The 17,457-nt window shown below is 46.8% G+C and overlaps 1 protein-coding gene across 1 annotated transcript; it reads left to right on the top strand.

Moving 5' to 3' along the window:
- The first annotated feature begins 8,796 nt into the window (after positions 1-8,796).
- On the top strand, positions 8,797-16,010 carry mmp23bb (matrix metallopeptidase 23bb). The gene is made up of 8 exons (XM_086262589.1): positions 8,797-9,159; positions 11,368-11,480; positions 12,462-12,601; positions 13,205-13,372; positions 13,770-13,934; positions 14,176-14,286; positions 14,368-14,494; positions 15,045-16,010. Exons 1-8 carry the CDS (start codon positions 9,109-9,111, stop codon positions 15,235-15,237), a joined length of 1,068 nt encoding a protein of 355 aa, XP_086118715.1. The 5' UTR covers positions 8,797-9,108; the 3' UTR covers positions 15,238-16,010.
- The last annotated feature ends 1,447 nt before the right edge of the window (positions 16,011-17,457 follow it).

The raw sequence follows: 17,457 nt of genomic DNA, 5'->3' as shown, positions 1-17,457 counted from the left end.
TTTTTTGGTCGCTCCCGGTCACCACGGCAACCAGCAGCCTGTAAAAACAGAATCGTTTCTTTTCATCGACCCGAAAAAATACAAGAAAAGAACAAGATGGAGGGGCTGTTTGTGAGGTGTGGGAACCTGCTGACGAGTGTGTGTGTGTGTGGATGGACAGATGAATGGACAGAAGTGTAATTAAATCGTCATCCTTCAGCTCCGGCTGAAAGTCTGTCTTCTCCTCCGTCTCTCTGAGTGACGTGCCGTCAGGTTCCCAATGCGCCGGGCCTCCGAGCCAGCTGGACTCGAGCCAGGAAGCCGTGGGCCCCGGGCAGTGGGCCAGAAACACTGAGACATGATGGGATACCCAGCAGGTGTTACCTGAGAGGCTGTAAGCTGTGAGGGTGTTTCCTCAGGTTTGTTTAAAAAGTATGAAAACAACAGTTCAGTTTCTGCTATGTGGGGTGGAGATCTCCATTCATAGTTATTATACTCAAAGATGGGAGACGATGAGCCCTCGGGTGCACCTGAACAGGAAGCCCACCTGTTGGCACCTGGCTCATTTTCTGTACTCATTGGGCATTTGGTTGAACTTCCTTCAGGAAGCCTGCAGTCACTCCAGCAGAGCTGCAGGAGCAGAATTCTTCATTTAGCATCGATGCATCTGAAGTCACGCTAAATAAAACCCAGTAAAAATAATTCAAAGTGCTTTTAAAGGAGAACTAAGATGGATAACACTTACACGTCCTCCAGCATTGCAGGTGCTCCTTCAGCTCAGAGCACAAGGCAGTGAAGGTGGTGCAAGGAAAGGAAGCAGAAGTGAGGTTGCAGAGCTGGAATTACAGAGACAACCTCATAAACCAGCGCTTCCCGGTCTTTTCATCAGCAATGCCAGATCCCTCTTCAACAAAATGGACGAACTAAGGCTCCAGGTTGTGACAGATTGCACCATTAGGGATAGCTGTGTACTTATGATCACAGAATCCTGACTTCATCCATTCATCCCGAATTCAGCCATCAAGCTAACGGACTTAACAACATGGTGCTAAATCAGGACCGTGGTTAGAGAAGAGTAGGTGGGGTGTGTGTAGATCAACAATAACTGCTGTACAGACACAGTTACTGTGGACAGCCATTGCTTCCCTGACCTGGAGTAAATGAATTGCAGACCCTTTTACGTACCAAGGGAGTACACTGTTGTTTACCTTCCACCAACTGCTAATGCTAACTATGCTAACCTTTGCTGACAATGACTGGGACTCAATTCCCCCTGAGATCCGGAGGGACACGGACTCTAATTCCACCATACCACCACTGAAGTGGCGTAGGCGACGGAGGCACAGGAAACAGAAGAGAGCAGGGCTGAGTGCTAGGCTATGTGCTAACCCACACAGACCGGCTATTCCGAGTCTCTTCCTCACCAACTCACGGTCACTAAATAACAAGATGGATGAGCTACGACTGCGGATCACCTTACACTGTTTGGATTATTCTGTTATGATCATTGAGCTAGCGGGCCACGCTACATTCAGAGCGGACAGGAACAAAGAGTCCGGAGGAGGTCTGCTAGTGTTTGTGAACAATAACTGGTGCACCAACAACACAGTTAAAGTCGTCCACTGCTGTCCGGACACAGAGTACATGATGGTTCAGTGTAGACCCTTCTACTTGCCGAGCGAGCTCACAGCGATCACAATAATAGCAGTTTATGTGCCGCTGCAAGCTAATGCTAAGTCAGCCATGGAGCTACTCCAGTGCTCCATTAATAAACAGCTAACAACACACCCGGACTGCGCTGTGATCGTGGCTGGAGATTTTAACCATGCAAACCTGAAATCTGTCCCGCCTGGATTTTTTTTAAAAACGTGAGCTTTCCAACGAGGGAAAACAACACACTGGACCAAGTCTGCACCAACATCCCAGATGCTTACAAAGCCCTCCCCGCCTCATCTCGGACTCTCTGACCATCTCTCTCTGTCCCTGGTCCCTGCTTATAGACCTCTAATTCAAAGGCAAAAACCATCTGAAAAAACAGTACGAGTGTGGACCGTGGAAGCCACCACAGCCCTACGGGACTGTGTTGATAACACGAATTGGAGTGTATTTGCAGAAGACTTGGAGGGCCACACATCTGCCGTACTCTCATACATCAACTTCTGTAGTGAGAGTATAACAACAACAAAGACTGTTACAGTGTTCCCGAAACAGAAGCCATGGCTCAACAGTGTGGTGAGAGCCCTACTAAGAGCACGTGACAGCGCCTTCAGATCAGGAGACCAGCAAGTCTACAAAGAGGCACGCCACTCTCTGCTTAAAGGCATAAAAGAAGCCGAGCGCAAATACAAACAGCAAGGAACACAAACAACTCCAGAAACCTGTGGCAGGGGATCAAGACACTCACTGCTACAGTCGGTAGTACCATCCTGCCTTAAGTCAGCCACCATCGTTCCAGTGCCCAAGAAGAGCAAAGTGAGCTGCTTGAATGATTATCATCCAGTTGCTTGAACACCCATAATTACCAAATGTTTTGAACAGCTCATCATGTCACACATTAAAGTTGCCATCCCTGCAGACCTCGATCCACACCAGTTTACATACTGGGCAAACAGGTCGACAGAGGACGCCATAATAACAGCTCTTCACACAGCCCTCACCTGGACAGTAGCAACACCTGTGTGAGAATGCTGTTTGTGGACCAGCTCTGCCTTCAACACAGTCCAACCCCACAAACTGGTTAATAAGCAACTCATGACTCAGCAGCTCACTGTGCAGCTGGATACTGGACTTCCTGCGTGACCCCAGAACATCAGGATGGGAGAGCACACCTCCTCCACCCTCATCCTGAATGTAGGTGTCCCACAGGGGTGTGTCCTCAGTCCCCTCTTATACTCACTTTTCTCCCATAACTGTTCACCAATCCACACCAGTAACACCATTATAAAATTTGCTGACACCACCATCATAGGACTGATCGACAACAGCGATGATTCAGCTACAGAGAGGAGGTTCAGCATCTGAAGCGATGACGACAACAACCTGCATCTGAACACAGCCGAGACCAAGGAGATGGTAATCGACTGAGCACTCCACCCTCTACATTGATGGAGGAGGTAGAAAGGGTGGAGAGCTTTAAGTTCCTCAGAGCCCACATCTCGGCCAGCCTCACCTGGTCCACAAACATCTCCCACCAGGTAGGGAAAGCACAACAATGGCTGTACTTCCTCAGGAAACTACGTCAGGCCCAGTTACCCCAGAGACTGCTAATTAACCACAACCGCTCCACCATCGAGAGATTTCTGACCTCCTGCTGCACACTCTGGTTCAACTGCTGCACCATGGAGGGCAAGAGGAAACTGCAGCGGGTGGTGAGGGCAGCAGAGCGGGCAATCGGCACCTCACTAACCCCCTCAGAGACATTTATACTGGCAGACTTCAGCAGAAAGCCAGCATCATCATCAAGGACCCCTCACACCCTGGACACTCACTCCCCCCCTTCCCTCTGGTAAACGTTACAGGTCCATCAGGACGAAGACAAACAGACTCAACAGAAGTTTTTACCCACAGGCTGTCAAACATCCCCTACCTCCACCCTGATCGGAGCATAACTGCACTGCCAACACCCATGGACATTACACCTTATTTATAAACCGTATTTTTATTCATACTATAATGGAACCAACAGTCCCACCTCCTAAATTGTGCTTATAACTGTATTTATTGTAGTAGCACCCCCCCCCCCCCAAATGCAGTTTTATTATTGCGGGGACTTCAATCATGTGGATCGAAGATAGCGCTGCAGAAATTCCATCAAGGTGTAAATTGCACTACCAGAAGATTCAACACGTTGGACAAGCTGTACTCTAGCATCAGACTGGGCTACAGAGCTAAGCAGCTCCCACGTCTGACCCAGTACGCTCCTGTTACAGGATGTCAGGGCTCCACATTTTGTCAAAGATCTTGATGGCAGCAGACTCTAGAGAGTAAACACAGCTCTGGTTCAGTTGGACCTCAGCTTAAATACTGTAGATCACAGCATCATGATAAACAGGCTCAAGGACCTGTTTGGGATTACTGCTGTTCATTTTTTTCTACATATTTTTATTGAAATTTTCTGTTGTACAATACAAACAAATATTTGAACAACCTCACATTCACACACCCATCCATACATCAAACCTGCCTACATCATATTCAAATGTAGAATGAGCATAGTTCTCACAGTAATACAAAAATACAAGGAATTACAGATAAGGATAAACAAGATTTTCCCCTCCTTCCCTTCTTCTTTTCCTTCTTTCTCATAAACATCCTTCACCTCCACTCCCTGAAATGTCCATATATGGCTTCCACATATTCACAAAGTCCCAGTTTTTGCAATATATGTTAGTCTTTCCAGGCCTAGAGCCTGCAATTTCCTTCTTCCAGAGTCCCATGGAGGGAGCATCCTCTTAGTGCAATGGCTCTTCTGGCTTGAAGTAGTCCATAGTCCAGTAATTTAGTTTGTTTTTCCAGTTGCTTAAATCCCCTTGGGTATATTCCAAGTACACAGAGTTTACCATTTAAAGGAATTTTTACCTTAAACACTTCAGTCAGACATTTGATGACATCTTTCCAAAATTCCTGGATTTTAGGACATTCCCATAAACAATGGAGAAGAGTTCCTCTGCTGATGATTTAAAATGGTTCATGTCACATTTTTCTGAGAGGTGTTTTGCTGTTCTGCTTTGTGGGGCCCTCAGGGATCTGTCTTTGGTTCAGTTCTCTTTTTTTAACAATCATATTTCCTATCACCTGTATGCTGACGACCAGTGTTGGTCAAATTACTTGAAAAAAGTAATCAGTAACTAATTACTGATTACTTCCCCCCCAAAAGTAATACTTTACTGATTACTTATTTTTGAAAGTAATTAGTTACTTAGTTACTTTACACCCTCAATAGGTAATGACGCGATAGATCAGGGGTCCCCAATCCCAGTCCACAAGGGCCGGTGTCCCTGCAGGTGTTAGATCTCACCCTGGGTCAACACACCTGAATCACATGATTAGTTCATTACCAGGCCTCTGGAGAACTACAGGACATGTTGAGGAGGTAATTTATCAATTTAAACCAGCTGTATTGGTTCGAGGACACATCTAAAACCTGCAGGGACACCGGCCCTCGTGGACTGGGATTATGGACCCTTACGATAGATCTTCAATCGCTTCAATCCCAATTCTACTTTTTCTGCATAATCCATCATACAAAATGTAATCAAATGGAAAAGTCTCTTTTTAAACTTGTTTTATTAGTTTTAATCTTTTAACTTTATGCATCAAGCAAAAATTAAATTATATGCAACATTCTCTGACTGGAAGAAATTAGTTTAATATTTAAACCTATTTTCTGCACATTCCAGCTCATAAAATAAAATGTTTTTTGTGTTTACACTCAGTCTTTCAAATAGATGCAAGTAAAACACAGCAGAAAATAAATAAAATCAAAGACTCAGCGGTCCTGTTGCTCTATTTTCACCTGTTTAGCAGGAGTGGGGCAGGCGGAGGTTTGCCCTGGTGCAGGTGTGCTGCAGCCGTCAGTGGAAGGATCCGCGAGTTTCTCTGTGAATTTTATATTCCCATCGTAGCTACTCGGTGCTTGTGCAGAAGTTTAGGGGTTTTTTTTGATGTAAAAAGAAGTTTTCTTTGAACGGCTAATGTTTTTGTCACTTTTTATGGAATCAAACTCAAAGTAAGGTCAGTACTTCCACGCTCTAAACGCTGCACGCTCATACTCTCTCCCCTTGATATATGATCCACTGTTGATCTGCACACAGCTGTTGTCACGAACGGCGCACTCGCTTACGTCACTGTCGTGAGACATTCTCGCAAAAAATCACGGTTTTAGTAACGCAGTAACGCAGTGTTCCTACGGGAAAGTAACGGTAATCTAATTACCTTTTTTGAAATAGTAATCCCTTACTTTACTCGTTACTTGAAAAAAGTAATCGGATTACAGTAACGCATAACGCGTTACTGTCTTGTCTGAAGAAGCTTCTTCAGTTCTAGGGTCAGGGGGTCCTTTTGTCCCTCTGTGGGAGGTCACTCCCACTAGGTTTATATCTGGGACTCTCCACCATTTGACCTTAGAACTGAAGAAGCTTCTCGGATGAGAGGTGAAACGTCTTCAAGTAACTTAAAGAAGTCCAGACGCTTTTCTTTGCAAGCTCCTTTGACCACGTTGTTGCAGTATATTAATGACTAACCTCGTATTGTGGATGGATTATCTCAGTTGTTCTCCTGACTGAAGTTTGGTCCGTTTACAGCATCCTGCCATGCGATTGCATTTGTCTCTAACCATCAGGAACCTTCACGTTAACTTTTATAAGTGGAAAAGTGTTAGTGTTCGTCCTCCAGCTTCACTGTTTATATTATGCTAACATAGCTGTGTCGCTAGCGATCACGTAGCACATCATTATATAGCAGCTAGCCCAACTTCAGTAACCCTACAAACGTCACTGCTGTTTAGTTTCCTGTCTTCATTTATGCTGGAAGTGATAGCAGAGTGTGTGTGGGGTCCTCCACGATGCTGGTGGCTTTGCCGATTCAGCAGGTGTGACAGGCCTCTGTGATGGCTCCAATGATCCTCTCAGCTGCTCTCACTAACAGTTGTAGAGCATTGTGATCCGATACGGTGCCGTTACCATCCAGACAGTGATGCAGCTGCTCAGGATGCTCTCGATAGTCTCTCTGTAGATGGTGGTGAGAATGGATGGAGGGAGATGGGCTTTCCCAGCTTCCTCAGGAAGCAGAGCTTAGTTATGGAGCTGGTGTTGAGGGACCAGGTGGACACCGAGGAATCTGGAGCTCTTGACGACCTCCACAGAGGATCCACGATGTTCAGTGGGCAGTAATCTCTCCATGCTCTGAAGTCAGGTCTCTTTTGTTCTGTCCACTTTGATAAACACACGGCGGAGGCGAACACATTTCAATACTTTTCAGGATTCTGTTATTACTCTGTGGCTGTCACGATGCGCGCGCGCGCGCACACACACACACACACACACACACACACACACACACACACACACGCGCACACACACACACACACACACACACACACACGCACACACACACACACACACACACACGCACACACACACACACACACACACAGCTGAACACTTCCCAAAAACCTCGTTCACCCTTTCAATGCAGGAATGCAGCGTTTATGCCGCTCAGGTGCGTCCACCTCGTTCTGCCACCGTCACATGTGATGGTGTCACATTAGAGTTACAGGTGCAATGATGTGAATGACTGTTGTCAAAAGGATCTCATTGATCTCATTATATTTCATGTATTTATAGTGACAATAAAGACAAAGACAGGTTGGATGGCACTGCGTGTGATGTCAGCAGTCTCAGTATCAGCAGTACCTGCTGCAGAACCGTCTCCTGGCCGGAGAGCACGGTGTGTTTGCAGCTCTTCCAGAAATGTGGAAAATACAAGTCCTGCAGACTAACGTCAGGGTGAAGAAAGAGTGATGATGAGACATTCAGGGACCAAAGCGTAATCACGGCTCTTCTCTCAGTTTGACCTTCACTTTCCTCAGGAGATCACTGACTTTCTAACAAACTTCCTCTCGGATGAATTTTGGTTTCAGGTTTCTGTCAACGTATCGATCGATTCTCACCCTGCCAGCACAGAGTGAGTCGGTGTGAGGTCACAGCAGTGTTGTAGTGCATGATGGGAATCTGCCAGGCCGCTCAGCTGCCAACATTCAAACCTCATTCAGCTCACAATGCAGTGTTAATGAGCTGCTTAACATGCACCATATGATGAGCTCCTCTAAAGATGCCTCTGCAGGCACTTTGTCAGAGTGAAGGTGACCGCGAGCTGGACAGAGACGCCAAGTGTGGGCGGAGAGATAAACAAGACAACAATGCAAGCCGGGCCGGGGGGGGGGTGATTAATTCACCCCTCCCAGATTAATTTAGGCAATAAGACATCCAGAATTAATCCATCAGCAGGGCTTTGTCTTTCTGTTGCTTCAGCCACATTAATCAATACTTTAATATTAATGACTGTGGGTGTGTAAAAAAGGTCACAACCACATTCAGAGCACAAGTCTCAACAGAAAACGTGACTGGATGTTTCCATCGCTGCTGTGTGAATAAGCAGCTAACTGTGGATGCTCCTCAACCCCAAACTGAAAGTCTAAACATGTAAGGCCCATCAAAAGATGGCATGAAGCAGATCAATAAAGCCAGACCATCAGCATCAGAGGACCGATGACGGAGCCTTGGGGAACTCCACACGTTGTTGAGTTTTATCGCAGGTTTCTCTTCTGAATCCTCCCACATCATGTTTTTTCTCTTAATTATTTCTGTAAAGTCATAAACGGATAGAAACCTGCAGCGAGTTCAACCTGTTCAATCGCAGGACCTTTGTGTGTGTGTGTGTAGTACTAGTAGTGCAGTATTTGTAAGGAGTTTTTGATGTGTGTATTTTTAGGTCTACAGGTCTGTTTTGTTAGTATTTCTCAGTTTGTAAACGATTTTTGGTTTTTGCTGTTTTCGTGTCTCCCTCACAGGAAGCTGTTGAGTGTTTGGACAGATGTTCTTAGCAGAGACGAAACAACTGCTGCACATCTGGACCGCTGCTGCTGGGAAAACACCTCAGGGTGGCCCAACCTGCAGTCTGGAGCCCTTGAGGCCCCAGAGGGAAACACCGGGAGCGGGTCTGGTTTGTTTATCCGCTGAGTGAGCTCAGTGCTTAAACAGAACTGTGGTTCCGGTGGGAAAGGGTTAAACTGTTCTCCTCACCTGACCCCGCCCCTCCGGACCAGCCCCGCTGCAGCAGCGAGCGGACACTCCGGGAACTTCACTCAGTTTGTTCCCCAGCGGAGCGCGTTCCTCCCACGGGTCCCGGACCACGCTGAGCACGCGCACGGAGCGGGTCGGGTCGGGTCTCCGGGGTTCGGATCTTTCCCGCTTTTTGATTTTCTGCCTGAAGTGGAGCTTGCGCGACTTTTAGCTCCGCGGAGTGTGCGTGCGTAAATCTGCGCGCCTGGAAACTCCGTGGGATGACGCACGCGCTCACCGATCGATTGTTTGACTGATATATTGACGGGCACGCGGTCCGAGACTCGCCATGGACCCCGTTCAGCTGATGATGATGATGATGATGATGGTGATGATGAAGGTCAGTGTCGGGACCGACTTCAGACAAACTGGTAGAGAACAAAGAGCGCGCAGTCAGCCCGAGGTCAGACACAGGTCATAACCCTCCTCCTCTTCACCCTGGCGCTGGAGCCGGCTCTTATTCGCTCAGACTTAGAAATGATGAAGTTTCTGAGTTCAGATGATTTTGCGCTTTTCTTTCTCTCTGACGATAAACTGAAGATGAATCTGAGCGTTTTTTACTCTTTCACACATCAAACTAAAAAAAACACGTGATTGGAGTCACGTGATTGGCTCTCAGCTGAGGGACCCTGAAGGTCAGACAGCAACTGACTCCAACATCAGTTTGCAGCTTTTGTGAGAGTGGGTGGGGAGCTGATTTCTGGGTCTGAAAAGTCACTGAAACGTAAATCTGTGAAACGGTTTTACAAGATTTTCTTCTATTTAAAGTCAGGAAACAAAATTGAAACGTGATGAGAGTGTGTCTGCGCTGTAATCTTTTTATTCGCTGTGTCTCTTTGTGATGTGGTCTGAGTCTGTTTTCCACAAAGCTCTCTGAAGACGTTTGCAGACGTTTTGTGGTCTCTGTGGTTCTGCCATTTCTTTGTGCTCATTAAAACTTTTGGAATGATTCTTTAAACATCTTAAGTTGACTTTGCTGAGATGATTTTCCATGAAATAGCTGACTGGTTTGGTTTGAATATTTAGAATGAGCCTTTAAAAGCCTGCAGAGCATAGAGGTGACCTCACACAGTCCTGCACTGCTAATTAAAATGTTTACTGCTTCGTGTCTCAGACTCAGTGTAGAAACGTTCACACTGTCTGAAATCTGATCAAACTCTGTAAGTCTGACGATTCCTGTGAAACGGACTCCAGGCAGGTCTTAGGTTTGTTTCCTCAGTCACACTCAGGTCCCCGGGGTGTTAGCATCACCTGCAGTCTGCTGTCAGTCTGAACTCACCCGTCGTTATCACAGTTTTGGTTCCTTCAGTCGATCCAGATCAGAAACAGATCAAATATTCAACTTTTGCTGTTCGGTGTCACAAACGTGAGGCTGCTGATGTTATCTGTGAGCTGATCTGTCAGTGTCAGCACTGATAACAGGAGAAACACCATTCAGCCAGGCTTGGAGTGTTGGTGTTGCACAGTCTGTCCACCAGATGGCGCTCTGCAAGTTTCCTGCAGTAACAGCAAACAGCTGCTGGGAGCAGAGCATAAACGTGTGAATGAACAGCGCCAAAGCAGAACCTGTAGGTGGTGTCCACATAGCAAGGGGCGCTGGGTGGAGCCTGTGGGGTCCTTTCTGTCTGAGCGCTCAGATGTGTGAGCAGACTTTCTAGCGAGTGAAACGTGGAGGCAAAGGAGGTTCAGCCGAGTTCACATGTGGCTGACAGAAACGTGGGGAGGGGGGGGGGGGGGGGAAATCAAAGCACATCAAAGCCACACATGAAAGAGACAAAGAAGGAAGTGTTTCACATCTGTATGGAATCACCCTACTGCCACATCTGTGCACATCTGTGCACAGAGCCTTCCAGAGTCTCCTGTTTCATTAGAGCGCTGCAGTATTTCTGTTTCTGTTTGAACAGCGTATCATGCACGGCTGCTGAGACTTGAGCTTTTATTTTGAAATAGTCACAGGAAATCACAGAGGTCAGGAAGCCTGTTATTGCTAGGCCAAAACGCTGCAGCTGCATCAGCTCCTGACTTTGGTAAAACCAGTCATTCATGTGACCTATGACCTCCTGAAACTACAGGTGGTGTCAAATCATCAATAACAGAAAACCTCCAGACGGAGCTCGCCGTGCTCGATAAAACAGCCTCAGCCAGCAAAGCCAGCATGGCTGAGTCATGAGCTGGTCTGCATCCACAGACACGGGCCAGTTAGGGCTCAGTACTATACAATCAAAATCCTCCAGTTTGCCGCATTAAACCCAGAGCTCAGCCTTGTGGACGCTCTGTTAGTACAGTGACCTCACAGCAGACATATTATTGGTCAGATGATGTCATTACAAAGGCCCCAACAGCACAAACACGGTCCAGACGTCGCGTATCCACAGAGACCAAACAGTTTGTGTATCTGGCTGTAAACGTGTTTAATTCTGCTGTAAAGTTTAAAAACGGGAGTCTATGAGGACTGACTCAGTGCTGCCTCTGCTGGACGCTAGAGGCACTGCAACTGATTTTAAGGAAGCTGATTGGTTATTAACTCTGCATGTTTGCTGTGTTTCAGATGTCTGACAGCAGCAGATCAATGGAGGTGTTCGGGGACCGAGCAGCAAGAAGCAAACGCTATGCCATCAACCCTCTAGGACACAAGTGGACTCACCATAACATCACGTACAGGTAGAGAAACACCTGTGCAGACTTAGTAACATCCTGTAATTCATTCAGTGAAGCTCTGAGGTCATCACGTGTGCTTTTACAAGGTCAGGAACTTCAAAATGCTCTGTTTCTCTAATCGTCCTCTAAGATCATGTGTAAGTTAAAGATTTAATGTCGTCATCGTCTAATTCTGCATCTTTCTATTATTTTGCTGCATTTCAGCGTTTATTGGTTGGACCTCTGCACCTCTGCCACAGCTTGTATTAAAGCACATTCTACGTGTAGAATATTTAATTATGAAGGTAAACATTTGGAGCCTGAAATTCAAGCTAATACTGAGGGCCTGCTGGCTGTCATATCTACAGTGATTCAGGATGTCACCCAGCAGGAGCCTGAACAGAGAAAGTGACCCTCACACAGAGCCTCGTGTTCGGCCTCCAATTTATACAAATCAAAAATAAAGAGCAGAATATAAACCACAAGGCAGAGAATAATCTCTGGTGTCCGAGAGTCTAACCAATAAACAGCGCAGGAACCAACCCTTCCTCCTCCTCCTCATCGTCGGCAGCAGGAGCAGCAGCCTCAGGTCAAAGTCTAGAAACAATCTTGACACTCAGGACCCTTCGCTGTAACGCCTGCAGGCAGTTATCTGGGTGGTTATTTTCATTCTGGCTCCTTCCATGCAGGTAAAGGGCCTGTAGTAGCAGGCGGAGCCCGGGTGACTGGAACAACATTTTGTCCTTTCTTTGACAACCAGTTTTTTTTGGGGTTTTTTTTGTTAACGACTGAAAAACGTTCATAGATGACGATGAAGAAAGCGAATGGCGCAGCATCGTGATTGGCTCGTTTGTTTCCTGATTCCATGCTGATGAGTACCTACCTCACTGATTGCCCTCCCATTGTATTTCTATACCAATCACACAACTGAAATCAGAGGAGGCGGAGCATCATTCTCTGAGGACCAATCAGAGTCCAGTTATCTGTCTGTCTCTTCCATCTCAGGATCATCAAGTTCCCCAACACCCTGAATGTGGAGGACACCAGGAAGGCCATCGGCATCGCCTTCACAAAGTGGAGTGACGTGTCTCCGCTGACCTTCACCGAGGTTACTGACGGCAACGCTACCGCTGACATCACCATCGGTAGGACTGAACGTTTAACTGGCTGTGGACCCACAGGGTCAGGTTAACACGCACCTCTCTCTGTGTGGGAGACTTCATTTGAAAAGGGCCAACTTCTGCTTAAAGTGATGGATTAGAGCCCTAACCCTGGCACTAAACAGGTCACAGGTACTTTATTTTAATACAAGATTAGTCCATATCATTAAAAAATTGCCTCGTAATTGTAACTGCCTGTGTTCAAAGTGATTCAAACCTTAGAAAAACCAACCAAAGTATCAACAGAAGGTGGAGAGACGGCATCGATGTTGTGTTGAACAGATATCAGCTGATATTAAAATGGAGACAGGCTGTTGTTTCGTGTTATACCAGTTTGTACCACAAGATGGCGTAGTGAGTCAGCCGAACCTTTACTAGTGGGCTGGACAAGCTGAAGGTTCTGGACGAAGCGGCGGTAAGAGTAAAACTCTGCCCCCTGCTGGTGAAGGCTGCAGCTACATGTTGCTGGTGGTAATTAAAGAAGTGCGTTCAGTAGGTCGTCCTCATGAAAGGACACGAACACGTCTGCAGGATGAGGAGCTCTGCTTTCGTCCTCTGAGATGTTCCACTTCAGTTTCCTATTTCCAGGTTTCTACACCTTCAACCACACGGACTGCTGGTGGTCTCCTCTCCACCCGTGTTTCGATGGGCTGAACGGCGAGCTGGCGCACGCCTTCCTGCCACCACGGGGAGAAATTCACTTTGACAACCACGAGTTCTGGATCCTCGGGAAGTCGCGCTTCAGCTGGAAACAAGGTTGGAGCACGTAGGATGGTTCTGTGTGTGTTTAGTGTGTTCCTAGAAGGCCACCGTAGTCTGAGAGATGAAAGAAACAGCACAAATGTTGTTTTAGGTGTTCCTCACTTTTTGAGTTTATAACATGTGTGTGTGTTATAAACAGCAGCGCTGGTATCGTGACAGGATTTATTCCTCAATGCTTCTTAAATGATAAAAATCTAAACAAACTCCTGAAACATGACAGACAGGAAGAGCACAGCAGAAACCTCAGAGATCATTGTGCGAGTGTGGTGGGCGTGGTCTGTTTGTAGGAGGCTGCAGCAGGAGTGACGCTCCTCTGAGAACACGTCATTACCATCCTGCAGCCGGCGCTCTGAGGATGATAATGATTGGATGTAAAAATCTCCTCCTGCAGGAGTCTGGCTGAACGACCTGGTCCAGGTGGCGGCACACGAGATCGGCCACGCTCTGGGTTTGTGGCACTCCAGAGACCCTCAGGCTCTGATGCATCCCAACGCCACCTACACCGGACAGAGGAACATCGCCCAGGACGACGTGTGGGGCATCCAGAGACTCTACGGTAAACCCCAGCGCGGCCGGAAACGAGCTCGTCCTGCTTCAGTCAGGTTTACAGCTGTTCGCTGCAAAGCTGGGAAACAGCACATTTATGCATTTGAGATATTTAAGGTGGACTGAGGGGAAACTGCTCTGACCGATCAGAAATAAACATCCCCTGATGCAGACAGGCGGAAACACGCCGCTGCATCATGTGACGTGTGTTTGTTGTGTTTAAGTGACTGGACACGTCTGTCGCTCTGCAGGTTGTCTGGATAAGAAGCGAGTCTGCGACCCGTGGGCTCGGCTCGGCTTCTGCGAGCGAAGGAAGACGTTCATGAAGAAGAACTGTCCTCAGCGCTGTGATTTCTGCTACGGTGAGGCCCCTCTGACCTCTGACACCCTCACAGAAGCCCGCACGACGCTCATTGCCCGTCTCCATCCTGTTCCCACTGCAGAGCCTCTGGAGGTGGTCACTACAGCAACACCGCCGGCAGCCAACACGAAGATCAAGATGGTTCCTCGGGGAAAGGTGGTGGGTTTCCGCTGTGGGACCAAAAGCACCCGCTCACCCCCCAAAATCAGGTCAGCTCATCAATGCTGGCGTAATCATTATTGTGGGTGATTTTAACATGTAGATGCTAAGAATGACAGCCTCAACATGGCATTTAATCTGTTATTAGACTCAACTGGCTTCTGTCGACATGTAAAAGAACCCACCCACCACTTTAATCACACTCTAGATCTTGTTTTAACATGTGGCATAGAAACTGAACATGTAACAGAGTTTCCTGTCTGATCATTTCCTGATAAAATTTACAATAACTGAGCCTTCAGTTTTCAGGCCCCTCTTCTGTGGAACCAGCTTCCAGTTTGGATTCGGGAGACAGACACTATCTCTACTTTCAAGATTAGGCTTCAAACTTTCCTTGTTCATGTTTTGAAGCTAATGCTGCGGCGTCACTGGTCATGGACACAGCTCGTCAAGGTTAAAATCTTTCTCGGAGAGTTTCAGGAGCCAGGACGAGTCACAGTTAACGAGCCGGGCTTGTGGTCATTTTCTGTACAGCTGTTTGAATGATTGTGGGCGGAGCTGAAAGCTTAAAGGTCTGTGGTGTCTGTGGTTTTCCTGCAGCTGGTACAAAGATGGCGAGCAGATCCTCTCATCCATTCCAGGGTACATCGTCATGAAGGACCGAGACTTGCGCATCGTCGCCAACGAGTTCAACGAAGGCGTTTACACCTGCCGCGTCCATCGCCGCGGCGACATCGTCTCTGCAAACTCCTGGGCTATCAGACTGAAGCCGGAGCAGGCATCCAACAGCTGAAGACGACAGACAGGAAGTGACCTGACAGGAAGCATGGCGTCTGTGGACTTTTTTCCTGACTTCAAGGGACTTTAAACATTAAAGAACAACGAACCATTGGCAGCTCTGTGATGTCACGGCGCCACATCCTCATGACTGCGAATGACATCACAATGTGTAAAGTGGTGACTGAGCTGACTGGATGGCGTTTTGGTGATAAGCAGCCTGCTGCTCATCTACGTGAGAATATTTCTGTAGCCTGTAGGAACTGTGGCGTTTGACCCCGCCCACTTTAGTTGCAGCGGTTGAGTTAATTACTTAGCAACGACAGTCATGTAATCCCTCTTTGCCCTTTGACCTTTGCTTAGACTTGTGTCCTGTCAGACGCTGTTCCTCTGTCCTCCATCATGGGGAAGCTGTTTCACATCTTTGTGCACTTCCTGTTTCCCCCGCCGGCCCGTCCTCACCGCCACGATTTGAGTGCTGGACTGACGTAGAGCAGCTTTGCATGATTCACAGTTCAGACTAATCCCGCCTCACAAACAGCACGGCAGCGCTCTGAATGCGAGTGATGGGCACTATGACAGGTGTGAGTCCTTCACCCAGTAAACTGGTGGTGTCCTCTTTCTGTCCTTAATGTGTGAAATTTGTTTGTTGTTTTGTTGACAAATTACAGAAATAAACAGAAACATTTTAGTAAATGTTCTCCTGCTGGACGCAGCTCGTACGAGGTACGAGTTCTCAGAGGTGGAGCCCCCTGGTGGCCGTTAGAGAGAACGCAGGTTTGAGACGCTCTCAGGTCGTCCATGCTCTCTTTGGGGGGAGGGAGGGGGAGGGTGCTCCAAATATTCAGATGAAAACAGGTCAGACTTTAAAGAAATGGGTTGGATGATGAATGTGTGTGTGTGTGCGTGTGTGTGAGAGAGACACTGATGTCTGTGGAAACAAAGGCCTGAGAACAAAGAGTGTCTGCAGGGTTAGCGTGGGTCGCTCACCCTGCAGACACAAACAAACCGACAAAATCATTTTAAAAATCAAAAACAAATAAAGTTTAACAATCTCAAGTTAAATATTATAAAATAAATAACTACAACTAATAAATAAAACAAAATAAACATCTGAAATATTAATATTTTAAAAGTAAATGAAAGATTTGTTTTGTGATATTTTTGATTTTTACACAATTATCAATAATAAACAAACAAATCAGCAAGAGCTGCGAGAGCCAAACAGGAAGTAAACTAAAAACAAGAAATGACAGAATTAAAACACATTTACTAAGTGATGCGAGTGGCTTCCATTTACGTGAAAGGCAAAGACCATCTCTGAATGGAGGAGGGGCCTAAGGGTTCATCTGTCGCCATCTTACTTGCTGTGATTGCAGCCATTCCCCAACTCTCTGTGAATGGGACTCGTGGTTATTGATCAGTGGTTGTTGATCAATGGTCATGAGAATTTGCATAATTATGATGAAGGTGACCTCCCAGCCCTTTGTTCCTTCAGTGCTGCTGGTTTCAGTCATTGTACAAATGTCCTGTTTATAAGGTTGGAACCTGCAGTCAGCTGAGACTGAAGAAGTCGCCTGATGATGATGAAACGTTTCTCCCACTGAAACCATCCAGATGAACAGACTCAACTTGTGTACATTTACATTTAGTGTAAAAAGATACAAAATAATATTTATAATAAAATCTATGAAAAACAAGTATTCACAGTGAAGACCAGCTCAGGACAAAAGTGTACATAACCAGTTTGACACACACACACACACACACACACACACACACACACACACACACACACACACAGTCTTATGTGTGTATTCATGTTGTTGTTGTTTCTATATCGTATTTAATAAATGGAAACATTTTATTATTTTCATGTAATTATGTAAAAATACGTTTGAAATGTTCAAAAGTCCAGACTGCAGATTATTGACTGATCAGCTGTTTGTTTACGCTCATCAATGAGGCCTGAAAACATGGTTCACACTCACACAGCACCACCTGGTGGGCCAACAGGGACACTGCAGCAGCTCCCTGCTGCCACCTGCGATGTCCAAATTCATAGGCTGCATCGTCCTGAGGCCGATTACAGCGACGCAGCAAAGGCTGTCCAAATTTGTAGACTCCTCCAAACGGGTCCTCCTGTTCTCCAGATTTGAAGGATGGGTCCGGTGTATCCTTCGTGGCCCGCGTTCCCAGCATTCATAGTGTTTCCAACAATGGTGGCAGCTGCTCA

This window comes from Aulonocara sp. 'chitande type north' Nkhata Bay, linkage group LG14 (assembly GCF_057382095.1).
Source record: "Aulonocara sp. 'chitande type north' Nkhata Bay isolate Kocher_YH1m ecotype deep benthic linkage group LG14, A_spYH_male_GT1.1, whole genome shotgun sequence".
Classification (NCBI taxonomy): Eukaryota; Metazoa; Chordata; class Actinopteri; order Cichliformes; family Cichlidae; genus Aulonocara; species Aulonocara sp. 'chitande type north' Nkhata Bay.
The sequence above is the reverse complement of the archived record's forward strand: the minus strand, read 5'-3'. Positions and strand labels throughout refer to the sequence as shown.